This window comes from Vespa mandarinia, chromosome 4, assembly GCF_050613455.1.
Source record: "Vespa mandarinia isolate Hongniang chromosome 4, ASM5061345v1, whole genome shotgun sequence".
NCBI lineage: Eukaryota > Metazoa > Arthropoda > Insecta > Hymenoptera > Vespidae > Vespa > Vespa mandarinia.
The window spans coordinates 9,048,876-9,070,907 of record NC_140813.1 but is presented as its reverse complement, the minus strand read 5'-3'; the positions used below and the strand labels follow the sequence as shown (position 1 = coordinate 9,070,907).

At 30.2% G+C, this 22,032-nt stretch overlaps 4 protein-coding genes across 13 annotated transcripts in view; 3 read left to right on the top strand and 1 right to left on the bottom strand.

Annotated features, from left to right (window-relative positions):
• The first annotated feature begins 1,628 nt into the window (after nucleotides 1-1,628).
• Prosbeta5 (Proteasome beta5 subunit) lies at nucleotides 1,629-2,935 on the top strand. The gene is made up of 5 exons (XM_035869850.2): nucleotides 1,629-1,804; nucleotides 1,922-2,078; nucleotides 2,148-2,360; nucleotides 2,461-2,694; nucleotides 2,756-2,935. The coding sequence occupies exons 1-5, from the start codon at nucleotides 1,631-1,633 to the stop codon at nucleotides 2,857-2,859; spliced, it is 882 nt and encodes a 293-aa protein (XP_035725743.1). The 5' UTR covers nucleotides 1,629-1,630; the 3' UTR covers nucleotides 2,860-2,935.
• Nucleotides 2,936-3,351: 416 nt separating this feature from the next.
• LOC118443211 (death-associated protein 1) lies at nucleotides 3,352-4,969 on the top strand. The gene is made up of 3 exons (XM_035869851.2): nucleotides 3,352-3,547; nucleotides 3,707-3,806; nucleotides 4,487-4,969. Exons 1-3 carry the CDS (start codon nucleotides 3,499-3,501, stop codon nucleotides 4,644-4,646), a joined length of 309 nt encoding a protein of 102 aa, XP_035725744.1. The 5' UTR covers nucleotides 3,352-3,498; the 3' UTR covers nucleotides 4,647-4,969.
• Nucleotides 4,970-5,993: 1,024 nt separating this feature from the next.
• The window catches only part of LOC118443213 (orexin/Hypocretin receptor type 1-like), a 29,930-nt gene continuing 13,891 nt past the window's right edge, over nucleotides 5,994-22,032 (bottom strand). For 3 of the 4 annotated variants that reach the window (XM_085656248.1, XM_085656247.1, XM_085656249.1), the window contains one exon: nucleotides 16,180-18,541. In XM_085656248.1, the coding sequence (XP_085512374.1) occupies nucleotides 18,194-18,541 (348 nt within the window). In that variant the 3' untranslated portion in view covers nucleotides 16,180-18,193. Of the gene's footprint in view, nucleotides 6,130-6,523; nucleotides 6,611-16,179; nucleotides 18,542-22,032 lie in introns of those variants that run through there. The other variant, XR_014982021.1, reaches the window with a different exon arrangement.
• On the top strand, nucleotides 6,117-14,989 carry LOC118443207 (uncharacterized). Of its 7 annotated transcripts, none has more exons than XM_035869843.2 (12): nucleotides 6,247-6,943; nucleotides 9,076-9,295; nucleotides 9,391-9,521; nucleotides 9,617-9,792; nucleotides 10,255-10,394; nucleotides 10,500-10,692; nucleotides 11,362-11,502; nucleotides 11,691-11,869; nucleotides 12,466-12,612; nucleotides 12,801-12,955; nucleotides 13,446-13,633; nucleotides 13,748-14,989. In XM_035869843.2, exons 1-12 carry the CDS (start codon nucleotides 6,710-6,712, stop codon nucleotides 14,196-14,198), a joined length of 2,355 nt encoding a protein of 784 aa, XP_035725736.2. In that variant the 5' UTR covers nucleotides 6,247-6,709; the 3' UTR covers nucleotides 14,199-14,989. The 7 variants fall into 7 exon arrangements, with proteins under 7 accessions (XP_085512372.1, XP_035725737.2, XP_035725736.2 ...); XM_035869842.2 differs by having other exon boundaries at nucleotides 13,727-14,989; XM_085656246.1 differs by lacking the exon at nucleotides 6,247-6,943 and adding an exon at nucleotides 6,117-6,220 and having other exon boundaries at nucleotides 13,446-14,989.

Here is a 22,032-nt window from a genome sequence, read left to right as displayed (position 1 = left end):
GTATTTAATGATAGATGTGCTTTACTGTATACATACAAGCGAATAATATGGATTATACATATATATTATGTATATTATGTATATTATGTATATATATATATATGTATATGCATATACGCATCAACATTGTACTTATAATATCTCCTTTATATATGTACATATTCTAAAAATGATATATAATAATTAATACATTTATTAAGCTTACCTGATTATCGTCGTGGTAGATCAATTATTTACGTAAAATCGTCGATCGTACACCTTCACGTCTCATTCCGGCCAAAGATTCACAAATCAATCATTCAGATCACCGTACACTGTATGGTAAAACAGGAAAATTACATTTTTTCTATGCAAGATTTTATCACTTTTCATATTTTTTCAAAGTAAAATACTTAATTATCAAGATTTGATAAATTAAAAATAGATATAACTTGAATATTAAGAAAACTTATACTTTTTTTAGAAAGAGCGGATGTTATTCTGACGACTTCTTTAAGTGTAAGAGTTAATCGCATAAAAAAATGGTGATCGATCGCTGATTGGTTGTTCAGTGATTTGTAAAAAAAATTAACCAATCAAAATTTTTTTCCATTTGTTTCCATCTTCCAAAGTAATTGAATGATTGGAAAACTTCAGGTAGACCAATCAGAATTCAAATTAAAACGTCAAACGAAAATGTGATCTTGCCAACGTCTATTTTAAATGTTACAACTAGCATTTTAACAAAAATAATTAAATTGTATTAAGTTCATAAAATAAGATACCTCAGTACCGTATTATTTTAATTGAAAATTAAAAATCCATCGATTCGGAATAAAATAATAAATAGTTACACATATAAACAATGTTACTTAATTATTAATTATTGTAATTGAAAAATTAAAAACAATTAAACATAGTAAATAAAAATTAATGATTCTTCCTAAATTTGTTACATAAAACAAAAATCAAGAGCTATTTTATCGTATAGAAGAAATTCATTTACCTGTTTGTGTATCTTTGATTTTTTGACAATTTGCCAACATTCGTTTTCTTTTTACGTGTTTACGTGCTGTCTGTTCCCACTATTCAAAAATACTCGCTCGGTTGCTGTACTAAAAGCTTAAATTGTATGTTGTTAGGGGTCACCAGTTTACACGACAAGATAAGATATACGATTAAATTTGTGAAATAATATATATTATTTTTTAGCTTTTATATAATTTCCTACAAATTTCCTATCAATAAAGTCTATCAAAATTCTCTTGATCATTATGACAAAATAATTTAATATAACAAAAAAAGAAGAACTATTTCTTTATGAGTACATATTAAAAACATCCAATTAGAATAGAAAGAATATTGAAAAAAAGAATATCGAAGAATCAATTGGCTCATCTAAAACGACTATTTCCTTTTTTAACGGTGATTGGTCCATTCGTTCAGTACGTTCATTTTTAAAAATGGATTTATTATCACTAATTATAAAATATACTGAAAATAGTTTAATCGTAGAAATTCTTTAGCGAGAATGATTTGTAATAACAAAATTGTTTAATATTAACTAAATTATATAAACTTATTAAATACAAATTCATTTCATTAGTCACCAATGCCACCTACAGAGGTAAAATAGAAACAGCAAGATGACATGCTATATGCATTCAGTATTCGTATGAACATGGCGCTTGCTGAAGTTTGTGGTCTTAGTTCTCATGTAGATTTTAATTCTATGCAAGAAACAGATAAAATACCAGGTGAAATCGAGAAATACACAAGAAACTTTATAAATAATGTTCAATTAGCCGTACCACCGTATATAGACGCAAGTATCGACATATGAGTTATCACACTAATGAATTAGTATCTGAAATTTGCTACGTCATGTAGAAGAATTTTATATAATTTTTTATGTTAATTGTTTCATATATACAATTTTCAGCCTGCTGAAAGTCTTGCACAACTTTCTATAAATACTGATGAAACTGGGAAACATATAAAAATTCGATTTGATCATGGAACAACTACATTGGGATTTCAATACCAAGGCGGTATCATATTGGCTGTTGATTCCCGTGCTACGGGAGGGCAATTTATTGGTAATAATCTATTTCAAAATTATCAATCCACAAACATTGTACATTGACTACAACTCTATGTCTTTATAGGTTCGCAAACAATGAAAAAGATAGTGGAGATCAATGACTATCTTCTTGGTACTTTGGCTGGTGGTGCTGCAGATTGCGTTTATTGGGATCGTGTTTTAGCTAAACAGTGCCGTATGTATGAATTAAGAAATAGAGAACGTATTTCAATTGCAGCTGCTAGTAAACTATTGTCAAACATGGTATATAATTACAAAGGGATGGGTTTGAGCATGGGTAAGATATCGAAAAAACCATTTTTGGTTTTATATATATTTTTATACTATTCAAAAAGATAATATTCAAATTAGTGGATATGTATATGATATTTCTCCAGGTATGATGCTTGCGGGTTGGGATAAACGTGGTCCTGGAATGTATTACATTGATTCAGAAGGTACTCGAACACCAGGAAAAGTATTTAGCGTAGGTTCTGGCTCTATTTATGCCTTTGGTGTATTAGATTCTGGTTATCGTTGGGATCTAACAGATGAAGAAGCTTATGAGTTAGGAAGAAGAGCAATTTATCATGCTACTCATAGAGATGCATATTCTGGTGGTATAGTAAGAGGTAAGTACCAATAATTTTGTAATTAAACATTTTATGTATTAATTTAATTCTTCCTTTACAGTATATCATATGAAATCAACTGGTTGGGTACATATTTCTGATGAAGATTGCAAAGATTTGCATTATATGTATCAAGACCAAAAACTGGCAGGAAGCAGCAAGTAATCAATCTAAACATACTGTATTTTTTTTCCCCTTTTCACTTAATAAAATATTATTCTTAGGAATATTTTCATCAAAAGCTTTCAAATTGAAGTTAATCACGATTTGTGTTCCTTGTGTATTATAAAATGAATTAATACTTAACAATTAACCTTAACGTTACAGAACACATGAAATTTCTAACCTTACGCACATACACATAAAATAATTATATTAATTCTATGCATCATAATCAAAATTTCAATAAAATAGCTTTAAATTTTATACAAGTTGCAAAATTATATATAAATTTTATTGACGAACTCGTTTTCTATACTTATATACTTATACTTATATTTATATTATTTCTTTCTATACTTATATTTATATTATTTAACGTAATATTATTTAACTCGAGTGATGAAAATTTTTGACGCTATAATACATCTATATTAACAACGTATAACCTATATACGATTCAAAAATGGCGCGATCTTTGTATACTCCCCACTATCGATACTAGCAATGTTCGTATGTGTTGACGTCGACCACCGCAACGCGTAGTACGGCGTGAGGAGTGTCATTACAACGGACGAGAAACATATTGTACTTTCGTATACGAAGAATTTCCAGTGTATTCGAGCCTACATACCGACACGAAATATGTCGAGTACAGAGGAATGTAAACTGAAAGGCGGTCATCCTCCAGCAGGTTAGTTTAATTGAAATCTTTAATTACTTATCCCATTAAAAAAGGTTAAACGGTGTTTACAAGCACCATTCAATGTCGACGTCATAATGCACCTGTCAACATGTATCCAAGGCCAATTGAAAAAAATAATATTATCATCATCCTAATTCTTTATTTCAGTGAAAGCAGGAGGAATGAGGATTACTCAACATAAAACACCAAAGGAGGATCGAGATGTGAAGCCAAGCAAGGACGTTGAAGAGAGCAGACCTTCTAGCAGGTAACGAAAATACGTCGTATTAAAATTTACATTGTCAGATAATAATTTTATTATTTTATTCTTTCTTTCATCCTTTATACATCGAATTATAAATCATAATAACGATACAAGTCGGAGAATGAATTTGTGATATATTAATTTTCGGCCCAAATCGAGTCGAAATAAGCACATTTTTCAAAAGAATTCGAATAGTAGAGAGGAAACGTGATGTTACCGGCTAAAGAGAAAGGTAGAGGGGAGAGAAAGAGAGAAGATCCACAGAATCGTCGGTCGGCAATAGGTGGTAATATTTTCACGTACATAATTGTGTATGTACGAGTTACAATATATTTCAAGAGATGCGTGATAAATGGTTCCAATGAAGTTTTCCACGTATTTGTTCTCAACAAAAAGATTGCGCAAGTCCAATGTAAATGCAACGTAAATGGCCTCACACTTGCTCACTGTTATTATGATTTAACGCTTAGTATATTATTATTACTACTATTATCATTATTATCATTATTATTATTATTACTGTTATCTGATATCGCTATATTTAAAGTCATGACGTTGTTGTCTCAAGATCAATATATTCGAAATGATTGTACGTTATCAGGAATAACACCTAACTGGTGTAAAATGCAATAACAAATTAATTTTTCTTCTTATGTTTTTGTTTTGTTATGAATACTTTATAGCCCGCCAAAGACTATGATGATCAGTGGTGTTCCCGCGAAGGGAAATGCTGATTTTCCGCCGGAAGCTGTACAACATTTTCATGAAAAACCAACGCCGACGCACGATGCTCGGCCAGCTCACTGTTCGCGTCCGATTATCATTCAACAGCCCAGGAAGTGAAATTCTAGCGTGTTTCGCGCTATTGTTTTTGGGACCACAGAGCGCATTTCTACGGTCCGAATATTTTAAATAAACGACGGTATCTTGAGGATTTCACACGAATTAATTCGTTTGATTCTTCTATATACATTCGTTAAAAATCTTTAAAAAGAAAAAAAGAAAAAGGAAAAAAAATTCTATTCGTTATAAGCGAATACTACTACTTGTTTCGCGTTAATATCCTTTAAATCTTAAAAAGAAAAAAAAAAGATATAATAATAATTATAATTAAGATATTGTCACGTTATTATTAAATTTAATTGTGTATTGTATATTGAGGGAAATTGGAGTGATATTTGGGGACAATTTGTATAACTTGAAAGGGAAATAAAATATGCGTATGCGCAGGGATTTTTCGTTTCACCGTATAAATTTTTTATCACGTATATATATATTTATGTATAATACGCGTGATTGATAAGCTTATGAATTAAGTTAATACTTTACCTTTCATTACTCTTTGAATATAGATCGTGTTAACCGTGTTTCAGAAAGATCGATTATCTTACTTTTATATCTCGTTTTTTATCATAGTGTTAATAACGTACTCTCTATGATTCTATCAAATCGTTGACTATATCGATTACTTATCACGTAATGGAATGGGTATATTCTGTAAGCAGATGTAACGTAATGATGAATCATAAGATTTCTCTGCTAACGTGTAGCAGTATTATATTTTTCATATATTTTCCTTGATAATAAATGTCAGGAAAAAGGAATATAAATCAAGAAAAAATATTCTACTCGAGCGAACTGATATATTTATCATTATTTCAGAATTACTTTTATAAAAATATAAATGTCTTGTTTAAAGAGATATTATACATATCTCTGAGCTTCAACAGATTATTGAAACTCGTTGCTCTTCCTCACAAAAGTAAACATTACAATATCGTTTTCCTCTTAAACTCCGTAGGTCTACATTGTAATCGCAGCTGGCAAACACATGTATGTATTTGGCAGCGTTTCTCAATGAAAAATATTCGTTGTCACCATTTTTTCAACTCAAATGCATAAATCTCTTGATTCAAAAATTGTGAACATTATACCGTTCATTCTTTAATTGGTCATATAACCAACCTTAGTTCTGTTTTATTATAAAACTTTAACCTTATAAGCATCTTATCTTTCAAAAAAAAAAATATTATTTTAATAAATCATATTATACTTTTATTACAATGAATCAGATAATGTTATAAGTATTATAAAAAAATTATTGCAGTTCCTTTGTTGTATACATACTTATTCATTTCTAAATATTTTGTTCGTTACCAGATTTCTTAGGAAAATAGTGCATTAAGTTTACCCTTTTACATTCTACATCGTTATGATGGATGAATGATGTTAGCTGATCGTTGCTATTTACCGTTCTGCTACCAACGTGAGCGACACCCGGATTGTATAGTAACTTGAGTCAACCCAGTTACAGACCCATCACCTGCTAAAAAAAATGTCAAGGCAGTGCCGGGAAATGAAGCCGGATCTTTCAGATGAGAGAGAGATACCGCGATGCCAACCATTACACCACAGATGTGCGAAATTATTTATATAACAAGTATTTATAATAAGTATTATTAATAATAATAATAATAATAATAATAATAATTTCATAATAATACTTATAAAGAAAAATTTTAATTAATTTCACAATACAATTTTATGTCGCATTAAAGTAAAAATTTTATCAAATGAATTTTTTGTCATCTCGCACGATTAATTATGAATCATTTTGAATTATTATTATTCTGATAATACATAAAATGAGAGAGAAACATTTATTTCCTCGTTCCCCTTCCACATATTAACTAACCCCTACATATACGAGTAATCCCTACCTCTTATATCGTATGAGCTCGGTCAAGCGATATCGTTGATAGGCGTGGGTGGTACTGAACATGTCGTCGTGGTAACCGCCATGAATTCTATAAACACAAGCACATTGACGTGTAAGAGGTTGAATGAAAAAACTGTCGGACTAGATCATATTGGATCTTCCTTTCCCGATGTGTAAGAAGACATGAATGCGGCGCGTCCCGCGAGCGCCGTTTCTGCCTGAAATCCCTCGTGAGCTATACTCAAAAAGTCTGAACGACGAGAAAATACTAACAACGACGACCAAAAGGACGAAAACGACGACGATAACAACGTCCAACGTCAGAAGTACGATGTCCGCCAAGAAAAACACCACGAAGGTTTCTGAGATCGACGCTCATGTCAGCAATCAGTACGACATCATTCGACGTCTCGGCAAAGGGGTGACTCATCCTGCTTTTTAGTGTTATCTTTATTATTTCTTTCTTTAAATTCTTCAGGTTATTATCTCTTAAAAATTCAACGAATTCTACTTTCTCTCTCTTTCTCTCTCTCTCTCTTTCTCTTTTTCTTTTTCTTCCAAATTTTAATGTACCTTTAACATTCATTTTAATACGCAATATCATATTTATAAATAATTTTTTTCTGTTTTCATACAATATTTTTTTTCTTTTCTATTAGATTTTATTTTATTTTCTTTGATGTATCATGAATACGATATGTATAAATGTTATTCCTTGTATTTTTATATTGGCATGTTTTCTTTTTCGTCAAGGTTTCTTTTATTTCTTTTTCTTTTTCTTTTTCAAAAATTTTTCACAACATACGTACTCAGTGTATCAAAGATTTTACTCGGAACATGATAATGAAAGCACAACACGTGTATGGACGATGAGAAGTAGAGGTCACTGGCATTACTTCTTATGTGTTCGTTTGTATTCCTTCTATGCGATAAACGCGTACGAATTACCTTGTTTTCGTATATTGTTTTTTTATTTTTATCTGAAAGCCCATTAGTACATCACATTTTTAACTATTAATTAAATGAAATAAACCACGGTGAATGTATATTTCTCTCGTATCAAAGAATGTTTTTGAATAAATTATATGAATTCTTTTTCTCTTATATCTTTGTATTTTTTTTCTTTTTTTTTTTTTTTGTTCATTACTTCTTCTCATCTCGAGTAATTATAAAAGTTAAAAGTCTTTACATTTAAAGATCTTTTTTCTTAGACAAAGAATATTACTGAAAAAGAGTTTAATTCGAAGAATTTAATTAATGATATTAATTATTATCATTTTCCTTGGGAAAAAAATGAAATGTGAATTAAAGATGATATAGTATAATCGATAATTGTGTAGAAAATGCGAGCTTGGAGACAATCGATATTAAAACGGTTTGGAGCCATCGCCGTCACTGTCGCTACAAAAATAAAACTATTATTCGTCATTCGCTTAACTATACATACATATATAATGAGAACGTACGGCCTAACTCGATACATAAAAAATCAATTCATGTCATCGCGAGAAAGAACGTCCCGTGAACATTCATCGATCAGTGAAGTACTACAAGCAAAGACATTCTTGGCATGACGTTGAAAATAATTATGTTGATCTTAAAAAGGGTATGATTAAAAAAACCAAGAAATTCGCGACATCCTATCTTTGTTCGACTTTCATCTAATTTATCATATTTCATTTTTTCTGATAAAACAAAACTTTATTTATCTTGTAAGTTTTCTATCGATGATAAAAAAAAAATAAATAAATAAATATATTTGAGAACTTTTAAATCCAATAGAATGGATAAGTAAAATACGTAATTAAATATTATTAATTGAATCAAATATTTAATATCATTATGATCTTTCTACTGATACTCCGAAAATTAGAAAAAATGTAAACAACTCTTACAATTACACAAATGTAGATCGATGTAGAATAGGAGGGGAAAGATACATTCAGGTCAAGGGAATTTTACGTCCTTCGTCTAATAGGATTTGTCGTTGAGGTGAATACGTCGTTTTAAAGAAATGTCGTTTGTCGTCTGACTTCCGACATTCTTCTTTGACCTTGTCTACCATTCGGTACACGTATTTTACGTTTTCTTGTATACTCTTTTTCTCTAATTATATGTCTACAAAGTAAATTATATTTATTAGCTTTGTACTAATAAATCAAATTACTATTAGAATTAATTAAACTATTAGAATTAATTAAAATTTGTAATATCACTTTTGCGCATAGACTGATAGACAAATTAGTAAAATTATCTCAAATTCTACAAAGGGGAAATTATTATCAGAAATTATTAAAATAACTTTTAATTTTGAACTTTGAAAAGAAAAAGGAACAAAAAAAAATATTATTTCTAATTATACCAAAAATATAAAATTAAAATTCATTAATTTTTTATCTGATTAATGAAAGATTGTTAAAACAAAATCTCTTGTAATTTAATTTTATTTAATTGAAAAATATGTAATTTAATTTTACGTAGTGGAATACTAATGAACGAAGAAGAGAGTAAAAAAAAGAAATAGAATAGAAAACATACAAAATATTTTAACAGGCATACGGCATAGTATGGAAGGCGATAGAAAAGAAAACGAAGGAAACGGTGGCAGTGAAGAAGATCTTCGATGCATTTAGAAATCAAACAGACGCACAGCGTACTTTCCGTGAAATAATGTTTCTACTATCGTTTTCGAATCACGAGAACATCGTACGACTAATCGGTCTACACAAGGCGGACAACGATCGGGATATTTATCTCGTATTCGAGTACATGGGTGAGTTTTTCCCGATCCGAAGAAGAATTCAAAAAGGTCACATGCGTCGTTTCTCAGACTTTTGGCCTGAAACACGTTTCGGCCCGTTTCCTCAGAAACCGATCTCCACAACGTCATTAAGAAGGGCAACATCCTTAAGGACATCCATAAGGTCTTCATCATGTATCAATTGTTCAAGGCTATCAAGTATATACACTCCGGTAACGTCATTCACAGAGACTTGAAGGTCAGTACATAGAAGTTCTAATGCATAATGATGATAAATATGCGACTGTTAACAACAAATCGATATCAAATAAATCATACTAAAATATCTAACAGCCATCGAACGTCTTGCTGAACGCTCAATGCCATTGCAAGATAGCTGACTTTGGCCTAGCACGATCCGTCACACATATCGGTGAAGGGGATGGTGAAACCGGAAGCGATCCAACTCTGACCGATTACGTCGCTACGAGATGGTACCGTGCACCGGAAATACTGATTGCCTCGAAAAGGTACATCCATATCTCGGTCGGAACAATTTTACGAAACGCGACGAATCGATTTAACATATCATTCCTTGATAATAGTTATTGACTGAATTATTACATTTAAGATTAGACATTTAAATATATGATCGTTATTTACAAGGATATAGAAAAGAAATTTAATAAAAATATTAGAATAATTCATAAGATTAATATAACGACAGAAAAAAAGAGTAATATCGAATAATAGAAATTTGCTAATTTATTCATTAGAATGTCTTACTCAATATATATATATATATGCGTGCATATGTATATATAATATGTAATATATAATATGTGTGTGCATATATATATATATATGCACACACCTATATATATATACATATGCACACACACACACACACACACACACATATATATACATATGCACACACACATATATATACATATGTACTTTCTAAATTTATCAAAACGTTCCCCTTTAAGGTACACGAAAGGCATCGACATGTGGTCCCTAGGTTGTATTCTCGGTGAAATGTTGCTGGGCAAACCGCTATTTCCTGGTTCATCGACGATAAATCAAGTCGAAAGAATAATGGCCACACTTCCAGCACCAACGGAAGAAGGTAATCCTTTATCTCAAAGAGGTTTTCGAAAAAAGAAAAAGAATAAAGCACAATGATTTTCACTTCATCCCAACGAAACTTTCCTTTTATTTTCTATCCCTTCAGATTTGATTTCGGTTAGCGCTGGTTATGGTACTAATTTGTTGGAAAAGAGCCCAACTGGCCCGAAACGTTCCTTGAAGGATTTATTGCCTGATGCATCGAAAGAAGCTTTAGATCTTATTTGTCATCTGATAGTGTTCAATCCAACGCATCGATTGACGGCAGTAGAAGCTCTGGAGCATACCTACGTAGCTAGGTAAATATTACACATATGTAAAATATATTTTCCTTTAATAATTTCTGTTTCTCTTTCTTTTTCTCTCTCTCTCTCTCCCTCCCTCTCTCTCTTCCATCTGTTTTTCTTTCGCTCTCACTGTCTTGTCCGTGACTCATTATAAATAGAACAAAAAAAAAATAATTAAAATTAATATCAATAATGTTCGGGCATAACAATTACGGAAATAATATTATATTTAAAAAACAAATTTACAATATTTGATCTAATCAGAATTCTATTCGTTTAATACGCAATCATATTTAAATGTAACTTTATTTGTTATAAAAATTGTATTAGTAAATAAAATTTTATTTGTTAAAGATTATTTTCTATTATAACTTTATTTGCGAGAATAATTTTCGTTTATTTTATTTTTAAATAAAATTTCTTTTCTTTTTTACAATTATTATTCTTTCTTTTCGAATAAAAATTGTGTATTTGTTGAAAAGTATTTGTTGAATAAGAAATATGTTTTCGATAAAAACAATAAAACTTCTTCGTTAAATTTAATATAAATCAAAATAATTCATTTTCAAGTGAACTTATCGTAATAAGAACGAATCGCGACAATATTATTTCTTGTTAAGATGTACACGTAAAGTCCATTGTAACTTCGATAGTAGTAATAAAATATTTTTCTTTTTCCAGTTTTCACAGAAGAGGAAACGAACCTTCAAGAAGTACCAGCGTAGTACCATTGTTGAGGGACGACGTGCAACTTTCAGTCGAAGAATACAGGAATAAGCTCTATGCGATGATGGATGAGAAACATAGGAAACATAAAAATATGCGAGTACCTTACTGTCATTTTTTATATTTATTTAATTTTGTCTTCTTTATTAATAGAAAATGTTTAAAAACTTGTCAAATTGTCAATAAGTACTCTATCGAAAATTTAAGTTCTTGCATGAAAAGAAATTTCTTGTTCGTTCGAATCAATGTTAAACGTGTATTTACATACATACATATATATGTAGGTCGAAAGCCAGAGTTAGACGTCTTTCGGAACATATCAGAAAGGAAACTTACAACTCTACAAATAATGGAAACTTTGTAGTCGGTCAAGGTGACGCAATAACAAATAAAAATCTTCGCTCTTCGTGCGGTGATCTGTATAACAACAAAAACAATTTCCAGACATCTCAACGAACAAACGGTAATAACAAACAAATAAGCCAAATTATTTCAACGAATTATAGAAAAACAAGCGAGTTGAAAGGAAGAATGAAAACAATGATTTGTTATATGTATCTATCGATAAGTTCTATTTTTAATTTCGCTTAAAGTAGACAGAACTAATAGATAAGATTCGTACAGCACTGTCATCGAGATTTTCCGTTTCGTCGATTTAATTGAACATAATTTTAAAATGAAATTTTAAATTAAATTATCGACGTGTTCCAATCCGATGACTTCTCACGTTCATATTTCATCTATTTAAGATAAAATTGATCTTCATTCGAATTCAATTATCGATAATCGTGCTTCGATTTGATATCTTTTAGATTTATATTTCATTTCAACGTTTTTTTCTCATAGTTTTATATATAACTTCTTAATTTTGAACATGGGCGAAGATAAAATAAGAAAAATTATAATATTTGAAACGTTCATTTTTTAATTGATTATCACATCGTATAAAAATGATTCGTCGGTTAATTTTATTATTCGTCGTCTCTCTATTATCATTGAAAACAAAATTTCCAGTCGATGTTATTAACGTCATGGATTATACACTTCCGTTTTTTAAAGCACGAGCAAGTTTGGCAAACAGAAAAGTAATAACGACATCGCAAGGTCGTTCAGGTGACGAAAGTGCTCGAGTTGGCAAAACGAGGACGATAAGTACGTCAGGGAATATATCGTTACAAGATAATACAAAGAATAATCGGCACAACGGTGAGATTCATATTGTTTTTTATTATTTTTTCAAAAATCGACGGTCATGAGAATTTTCATTATTCATTACAATAAAATTCTATTCGCGATAACTTGACATATTTTAATAATAATTTATATTAAAGTACTGTTAAAAGGTTTTCAATAGCTAATGGATTTGAAATTTTTTGCTCGTTGCTCAATTACAGGTAAAAATCCGACCTCTCAGTACTCTTATAATCTTTCGAATGGTCATCTAGGAAATTTGCCAGGGGGAACAACAAAAAGTTGTCTTTGTTTGAGTCAACAAAATCAACATCTATCAAAATCTCAAAGATCCATACAGTCAGATCAAGTAACAGCGGTAAGAAGCCTCTCATCTTGGATCGATCTTTCTCTCTCTCTCTCTATCTCTTTCTCTCTCTCTCTCTCTTTCTCTTTCCCTCCCTTCATCCTCACATCTGTTTATCTGTCTATTTATCTCTATTTATTCTCTTCGTAATTACTGTTCTTACGATAGTAAAGAGACGATTATATCGTTACAGGCTACTTGTCGCGTGGGATTTGCTTAGGTATCGTACACTACTTACACGTATCGTGCATGCTCTCGCACATCTTTTCACTTTCGCATTTTTTATTCGCATGATCCTTGTTAAATGAACTATCGCTTAATAATATTTCGTTCAATTTTTTACGAACATTTATCTAAATATTTCGTATATATTAAACTTTATATTATTCTTCTTTTTCTTTTTCTAGTTCCTTTTTTTTTTTTTATTATAAATTTAGTCTCGCAAAGTCATTAGAAATTATGATGAATCTGGTTGATCGATTTTGAAAAATCGTTATTTCAGTATGGCGCAAATATAAGATGCAATCAATTAGGAGGAACGTCACGCATGAAACTACGAAGAGGATGCGATAGGCAAACGCATTCGACTCTGCATCAACGCCCGCCTATAGTAAACAACGTCGATCGGTCGAAAACGACGATGTTGAAGTCATTGAATGAGACTAACGATTCGAAGCTCGGTTTACTAAGGTATACTAAATATTTAACTACGATGTTGAACAACAACCATAATAATAATAACAGGGTAACGAGGCACTTCGTAACGACTTCTCCGATCAATAGTAACATTTTGAATGGGATCAGTAATAGCAGTAACAGTGGAGGAAGTGCCAGCAGTTCTGAACTTTATGCTCCTAGACGGTCGACTTCTCAATTTCAAATCGTTAGAAATTATTTAAATCAGACGTTGCCGGTTCATTCATCAACGGTTCAGCAACAGGATCAGCAACAGGATCAGCAACAGCGACAGCAACGTCATCATCGTCAAAAGAAAATTCGAGGATTGGAAAAAATTACGTCGAAAACGGACAAGTTTAATCCTATCGATAATTATTATCTTAAAAGTTCAACATTGAAGAGACCAGAGATATCAAAGATTCAAATGAGACACAGTTTCGGTGGATTTAGTGTTCTCGATAAAAATAAAAACTCGGTAGAAATTAGCTCGCGGACTATCGATAGTACCAATCAAAGTCATGGTATTATTACGGCTTCGGTTTACAAGGATTTACGTAACGGAATTATAAAGTGGTGATAAATGGACGAGGAACTTCCGAAAGAAACAGTGATAGTGAAAAATAAATAGAAAGAAAGAGGGAGAAATGAATGATTCGTTTCTGTAATAAAACTGAACAACAGATAGAATCGTGTTTTCGATAGATTAAAGAAATTCACAGAAACAAATCATCGTACTCACTCCTGTTTCTTCATCGAAAGTCATTTCGTCCTGGATAGATGTATACATTCTTAAAAAAAAAAAAAGAAAAAAAAAAGAAAGAAAAAACAAACAAATAAACAAAAAAGAACAGATATCCAATACGTTAGATTAGAAACGTGAAATTACAAGTACTAAATTTTCATACGTCGATATTTTTAAGTATATTACACTGTTTACATCGAATGGAGATAGAAGAAAAAAAATATATATATATATAACAAAGAAGAAGCTTTCGTCTCCGTGTTACTTTCTCTTGCATGATGTTTTCACATCTTTAATTGTGTATCTTTATGGAATAACTTACAATTAGAATAGCTTTTTAATATTCACTCGTCCACGTGATTGTTCATTAATACATCTTGCGCGAGAAAGTCAAATGACAAAGCTTAATAAATCATTCGTAAAGAATTACGTTAATTATATAACGTACTTTGAAAGACTTTTTTATGAATCTTTTTATAAGTCCTTTGGATTTGGTAAATCACCGTAAGAATATAATTTGATAATCGATCGGTCTCGTAAAAAAGAAATATTGAAGTGAGAGAGAGAGAGAGAGAGAGAGAGAGAGAGAATCAAGAGCATAAGTCGTCTAAAGAAAAGTGCATGTAGTAAAGTATATTTTTTTTTTTTTTTTTTTTTTTTTTTTTCTTTTTTTTTTATAAAAAGAAAATAAAAAAGTCTAAAGATAAGAAATAATGGCGGAGAAAAAAGAAGTAAATAAAAATAAATGAAAAGAAAAAAGTAAAAAAGCAAGAAAAATGAAAGACAATAAAACATATCGTCTGCTATGTTCGAGAAAACGTTGTTGCAATTAAATTATATGAATAAAAATAACTTTTTTATTCATTAACATAAAAATACGAGGCACGTTTCAACGAAATGGATTTTCATTTCTACAAAAGAAAAAAAATAATCCTGTAGTTAACACGATCAACGAATGAAAAATATTGAAATATATATGTACATCTTGGAAAATGATTAACCCGTTCTATTCTCTATCGCAATCTTGAAATAGTTATAAACAGGTTTCTTTCGAGAAAACGTGACCTTTCATTTTTATTTCCTTTTTTTTTTCTTTTTTCTTTTTTTTTTCTCGTTCGTTTATTTTCTCCGAAGGAAAAGTCATTTTCATGTATGTACGGCATCAGGCAACGTTCTATCTCAACGATCGAACACTCTCATACATACTAGAAATCTTCGGAGACCTCTTATTGTGTCGCATCCCGAAAGAGATCCCTTTATGGCTTCTCAGGTTTTCTTTTCTCTTTCATTGTCAGCAATACAACGAAACATATATTTGAGTTGAACGTTCTAGAAGTTAAAAGTGATGGGAAACGTCGTAAATTCTTAGAGAATTCGTCATGTGCGTTTCTCGATTTGCGATATCATGGACAAAGACGAAAGCGTTAGAAAACCTTAAAACGTTTCATCCCTTCGTAACAAGGGCATCACGTTCGAGTTTCTCGAATCAAGAAGGGAGTTGCTTCGATAGCAGGAAACTTGAAAACATCCTTTGATTCTCAATCGTTCTTTTCCTTATACATATTTTCTTTTTTAGTATCTAAAGAAAAAAATCTCTTAGATTCTAAACTCTACAATTTTGTAAGATTTAACACGTTTTTATTCTGACCTAATTTATTATCATTTATTATTTATTTGCTTTTTTTTTTTTTTTTAATCATTTTCTTCTTATCGTTCTACCTGAAATTAACAATAGAAAACAAATTTTTATTACGACTCGATCGTAAATAAAGCTAATAATTGAATGAATTCGCTTAAGCCCATTTTACGTGAATATTAATGATATATTAATCTTTATTCAAAATACACGATACGATATGCTTTACATAAAGTAAAGTACACAGAATCTCCCAAATTCGTCAATACTTTAGCTTTCACTATGTTATTCCAATACATTGTAATTAATGTTTAAAACGAAACTCGTTTCTTCGACGTAATATACAACGTTATGGTCAAGCTTGCAGTATCGTCGAAGCGGAAATACCATGAATAAATATTTACACGATGCGTAGTAGATAATATTATTGATCTTCCTGAATCTCAGAGTAGTTTATCGATAATATTTTATCGAGAATCAGAAAAATCATCGAAATAGCTTTTATAACAAAAATCGTCGTCGTCTTACAATTAATTACAAAATCAGATATGATTCTTTATTTATTTCTTCGAAATTCTTTCCCTTTCTCTCTCTCTCTCTCTCTCTCTCTCTCTCTCTCTCTCTCTCTCTCTCTCTCTCTCTCTCTCTCTCTGTTTTTTCCTCTCTATCTTTTCCTCCATATCTTTTTCTCCCTATCTTTTTCTTTTAGTCGATAATCCAATTAGCAATCTCTTTTCAATACACGTTCGTCGAGTGTCTACTATCTATAACGATATATTCTCGGCTCGGGTTTCGTTTCACATGACCAATAAAAGCTCGGATGAAAACTTTACGGCGAATAACGCGAGCACTATAAGATGTTAAATCGTCGTATTTATTGGCTCATCGATCGATCGAAAGTAATAGAGTTTACGTTAAAAATATACATCGACCTGCAATTTTTTTTTTCGTTTGGTTTATTTGTTTTCTTTTTTCTTTTTTCTTTTTTCTTTTTTCTTTTTTCTTTTTTCTTTTTTCTTTAAATTATTCACGATAACATTTGTATGGTGAGAAACTTGATCGGAATAAAAATTTAGTATGTAAACAACATAAAATAAGTTCGCACAGTTGGTCGACTTAATAAATCAGTTAGCATACCGCAAACTCGCTATTCTCTACGAGTATAAAATACTTGCTCAAAAATAAAATCTAAGGTAGTACGAAGAAATCTTTATCACTTAAAACTTGTCGTAAATTCGATTGTTCTTACTCCTTACTTTATTTGCCCTGTAATTTGTTTCCTTTCTCGAATTAGTTTCGCTTAGTCGATTATGGATTAGCCATAACAGTTCGTAATTATCGATACTGTCCTATCAGATAAAAAAGTTTCCACTGTGCATGTGTTCCTTTGTGGGCACGCATGTGTTTATGTGTGTGTATGTGTATATACGAGTCTGTTTTTGAGTATAATCATGTAAATATACATTGAGGGGAATTTAATTAATAGCACTTCTCGTCTTTGTCGACGAAAACAATATCAATTATTTTCCACATTTTTCAATTTTAATAATTCGAAAATATTTTCAATGCTTACTAATGTTCGATCGATTTTCCCTTCGTTCCGAATAATTTGTTGTTTAATTTCGTATACTATTACGACGGTAATAAAGGGAGTATGCTAGGACATAAGAAGAAGGTACGACAAGGGAGTCGTTTTCTTTTTCGTAAGAACAACTCATAAAACTCCCGATCATTCTCGCGTTAATTTCTTTTCTCTGCCCATAGCCTGTAACTTTACACGTTACGTTATATCGTAAAACTTCAAGATAGGAAGAAAGAATAATTCCTTTCTACCTTTCTAGACGGCTAATCGTCTTTATTTTTCTCTGCTTCTGTCCGACATTTCGTAGAACATTTCACATGCGATCTATAATATTCATATTTAGCGACAACACGTCAATAGAATGAATTTTGGTAAACATCGGCAATAAAGATCAATCGAATGATTCTTATTAAACGACGAGTTATCTCAAGATTTATCGAATTTAAAACGTTTACTGTAAAAACCCTATTTTGATTTTGAAAACTTATGGGAAAATATAATGTATGAATTAATTAATTATGATACATCAATTAAAGCATATACGTACATATGTTCTAAATCTGTTCGGTAAATCTTAAGTTTAAATTTTGAGTTGGATTTACCTGAAGAGGATTAAGTACAACGTCGATCGTCCATAGTAACAACGGTACATTGTCGTGGTTGACACGCATCTGGATCATTCTTGTCATAACTCTGATGTCTATCTTGAATGATGTCTACTGGTTTTGATTCTAACTGCATTTGTGGTGTACTTCGAATGCTTCTCAACATGTAACAACGACGATGAGGACTCTGCTTACTGTAGAAACTGTTATAACCACTGCTTGACGTTGCAGTTTCGTGGCCTCCCATTGGTATACAGCATGCAGGCAACATCTTTCGTTGACGCAAAAAGTTCCGTCTGGTGTCACCAACTGTGCTACATCCACCACATGCATCATCCGTACCTCGGTGAACATCCTGAAAAAATATTCCCAAGATATTCAGAAAGTATGTAATCGATAGAATTTATTTGACCTTTTATTTACTCTTCTATAATCCAATGATTTTTGAAATATAGAAAAAAATTTTATATAATATGTGTAATTTATAATAATATAACGTTAATTGTGAAATATACACTAACAATTGGTTTTTTGACCGAAAAAAAAAATACAGATATAAAAGTGTGTGACTTGAAAGTGTTAACGGTGTTATAGATGGATTAATTGGTAATTATACTTGTAATTTTTTTCTAGTTAACAGATTAGATAGATAACATTTCGATGCTTATTAGCTTCCGATTTTTATTCATAAATTTCATTAAAAAATCGTACAAACAAAAAGTATATGAATTATTTCATACGACGAATTAAACACATTTGTTTATTAATAGAAAGATGAAATTAAAAGATAAGGTATATAAAAACGTAAGTTTAATTATTATTAAATCAAATGCTTCTCTGAAGATAAAAAGTTTTCCCTTATCGTTTCGATCACCCTTTTGCTTTTTCCTCCCATTTCTTCCATAGATACTAAATTCGATATGAAACAAGTAGACTATTACGCTCTAATATGTCTTAAATTTGCCTTTTTTCCTATATCTAGATTTTCCTATATCTTTACTTGTACATTGAAAGACATAAAAATGTAAATGAAATGAATAATTATAACGCAGAAATGATCAAATTGTACGTGAAAAGTATAGTCCGTTAAACAAATTAGATTAAAAATCAATAACTCGTATTACTTATGCATTTTATCAAATTCATAATTATATTCTTCGCGGACTAATCACTGATATGGAATTAATGTTTCTAATAGAAAACATATAAATAATTATTATCAACATTAGAATTATTATTCATGTGAATTCAATAAAATTATAACTATAACATTTTTTGAAATTATAAATATAATTAAAAATAAAATATTTACAATTAGTAAACACTTCAATATTATATTTTACTTCACTGTAGATTTGAATGATTATTTAGTGAACAATATTTTTGGCAATACAAATATTTTACTCGTCACGAATTCACTATAATTTTAAAGACTGAACATTTGGAATTCATATTAGGGTGTCGCTTGATGAAATCGCTATAATCTCTCTTTCTTTCTCTCTCACAGTTACCCTCTTGGATAAGATGCGGGCTCTTAACTTAGGGGAACATTTGCTATCCTGCGGTCATATAAATTCCACGATAAAACGCCTACCATTCTGTACGAACATTGGAAACGATCAATCGGAATTGGAATATCGCTGTCACATATTAGGCATTCTGTCATCTAATAAAAATAATCTTTTTCCTATCTCTTCCCTATATGTATCTATATATTTACGTTTATATTATAAAATATAAATAACAAAGAAGGAAAGAAATAAAAAAAAAATTATCTTAACATAATAGTTCTATCAAAAACGATCAGGAAATACGATTTTAAATGTATCTCACGAAGAAAATTGATCGCTAAACGAGATAACATTCGTATTGTGTTACATCGTCTACGGATACGAGCTTAACATTTCGTTTTCCTTCATCAATTTCTATTGACACATATCGTCCGACGAGATAGTGCATATTCAGAGACATGACACGTTATGCATTAATTGAAAACAGGTCACTCTACAAACAGATATATGTCATAATCGTAGATTTGTCAATGAGAGATAAATTTTATAAATTGCTGGTTTTCTCGTATGTAACGTTCTTTAATTGTCCTGTTAAATAATTTATATGTAGAGATCACTTAATCACGAATCTGGTTTAAGGATCCGAGCAAACTTTTTAATTGGTCTGTGTACGAAAACTTTGAGCCGATTGTGTATAAGTAACTTTGAGAGGAAAGATTAAAATTATTGAGAAAGAGATAAAAAAAAAGCTAAAGAAAACAAAAAAAGAAAAAAAAAGAAACAAAGAAAAAGTTGACAGACAAACATATCAAATAACTATGCAATAACAATTTTATTGACTAAGTTCTAACTAAGAACAAATAATAATTTTTCGGTATTATTATCACTGTCTCGTGATTTCAATCTAACAATTTCACTCATTTCTCTTGCGAAATAATAACATTGAACTTTCTTGTTTTTCTTTCACGAAATTTATTGAAAAAGAAAGATTCTTCTTTGTATGCAAGACATCCACAGTGATAAATTTGTTATTAATGTTTTTTCTGTTGTCGATAAAATTACAACGATAAATTGAACTCAAGGTTGATACCGTTGCAAAATGATATTCGGTAAACGAAATATTGGCAAATCCATTCTTGCGAAAACAATATCTTACAAAAAAGATATTTTCTCAAATAAAATGATAGAGAAAGAGCATTGAAAATAACACGATCTATTTTACGTATATCCATCCGAGTTTTTATTCCAACGTAATTTAATTTTTATCAGATCATTATCTGATTTCTAAAAATTTCATTTGAATATAAAAAATTAGAAAGCGATAAAAATGAAATTTTTTAAAGTAAAAGAAAAAGTTAAATATCGTTTCTCTTTATTATTTCATTTTTACCGGGTATAAACATTATCGTTTAATTAAATATACATATTTCGTTCTGTATTTAACAAAACAGTTAAAAATTAATGATTATTTTCTTTCAATTATTTTCACACGCTTAGTTACATTTCTTTAAAATAATTTTCGAATTGATTTTTAAGATTTCAACATAAAAAAATAAAATCGAAAGGTGTATAAAAAGTCTTTACTGCTGAAAACATGCATGAGCTTTTTTTGCATCATCCACTTTTCTTGAAAAAAAGCAGAACAGTTCACGGTGAATGGATAAATTGAAAATACAGAAAAAGATAAAGAAGATTTCGTAGAGAAATACCAACGAAATGATATATCGGTTTAAAATTTTTCTCTCTCTCTCTCTCTCTCTCTCTCTCTCTTTCTCCCTGTCTCAGGAAAAAGGATATATATATATATATATATATATATATATATATATATATATATAAATTAATATATATATATATATATATACAAAAATTCAAAGTTTAAATGGTCAAATCAAATTAGATAATTCGAAATCTCACTCGTAATTTTAGTTTCGTAAGATAAATGTATCTACATATATACACAGGCATACATATGTCTACATATTCATTGATACAAATTCAATGTTTTAATATCAAAGCTTTATTCATCTTCACAGTATCCTCTTTAATCCTAGCAAATCCTCAAATGTCTAGACAAATTGATCTACGATCCAATCGTTAAATCCGAAATGTTCGACTAATCTGGAAAACGTAAAAACAATGATTTTAATATAACAAATAACAAGAAATCAATTTTGCACTTAGAACAGTGGTCTCAATGAAAATCATTGCATACTTCAAATATATTTTTCAAAAAAAAAATCTAAGAAAAATGTGGATATATAGAATTTCATCCGTTATTAAAAGGAAGATTATTCTCTTAAAAATAAATAACAAGAGGAATTAAAATGATAGT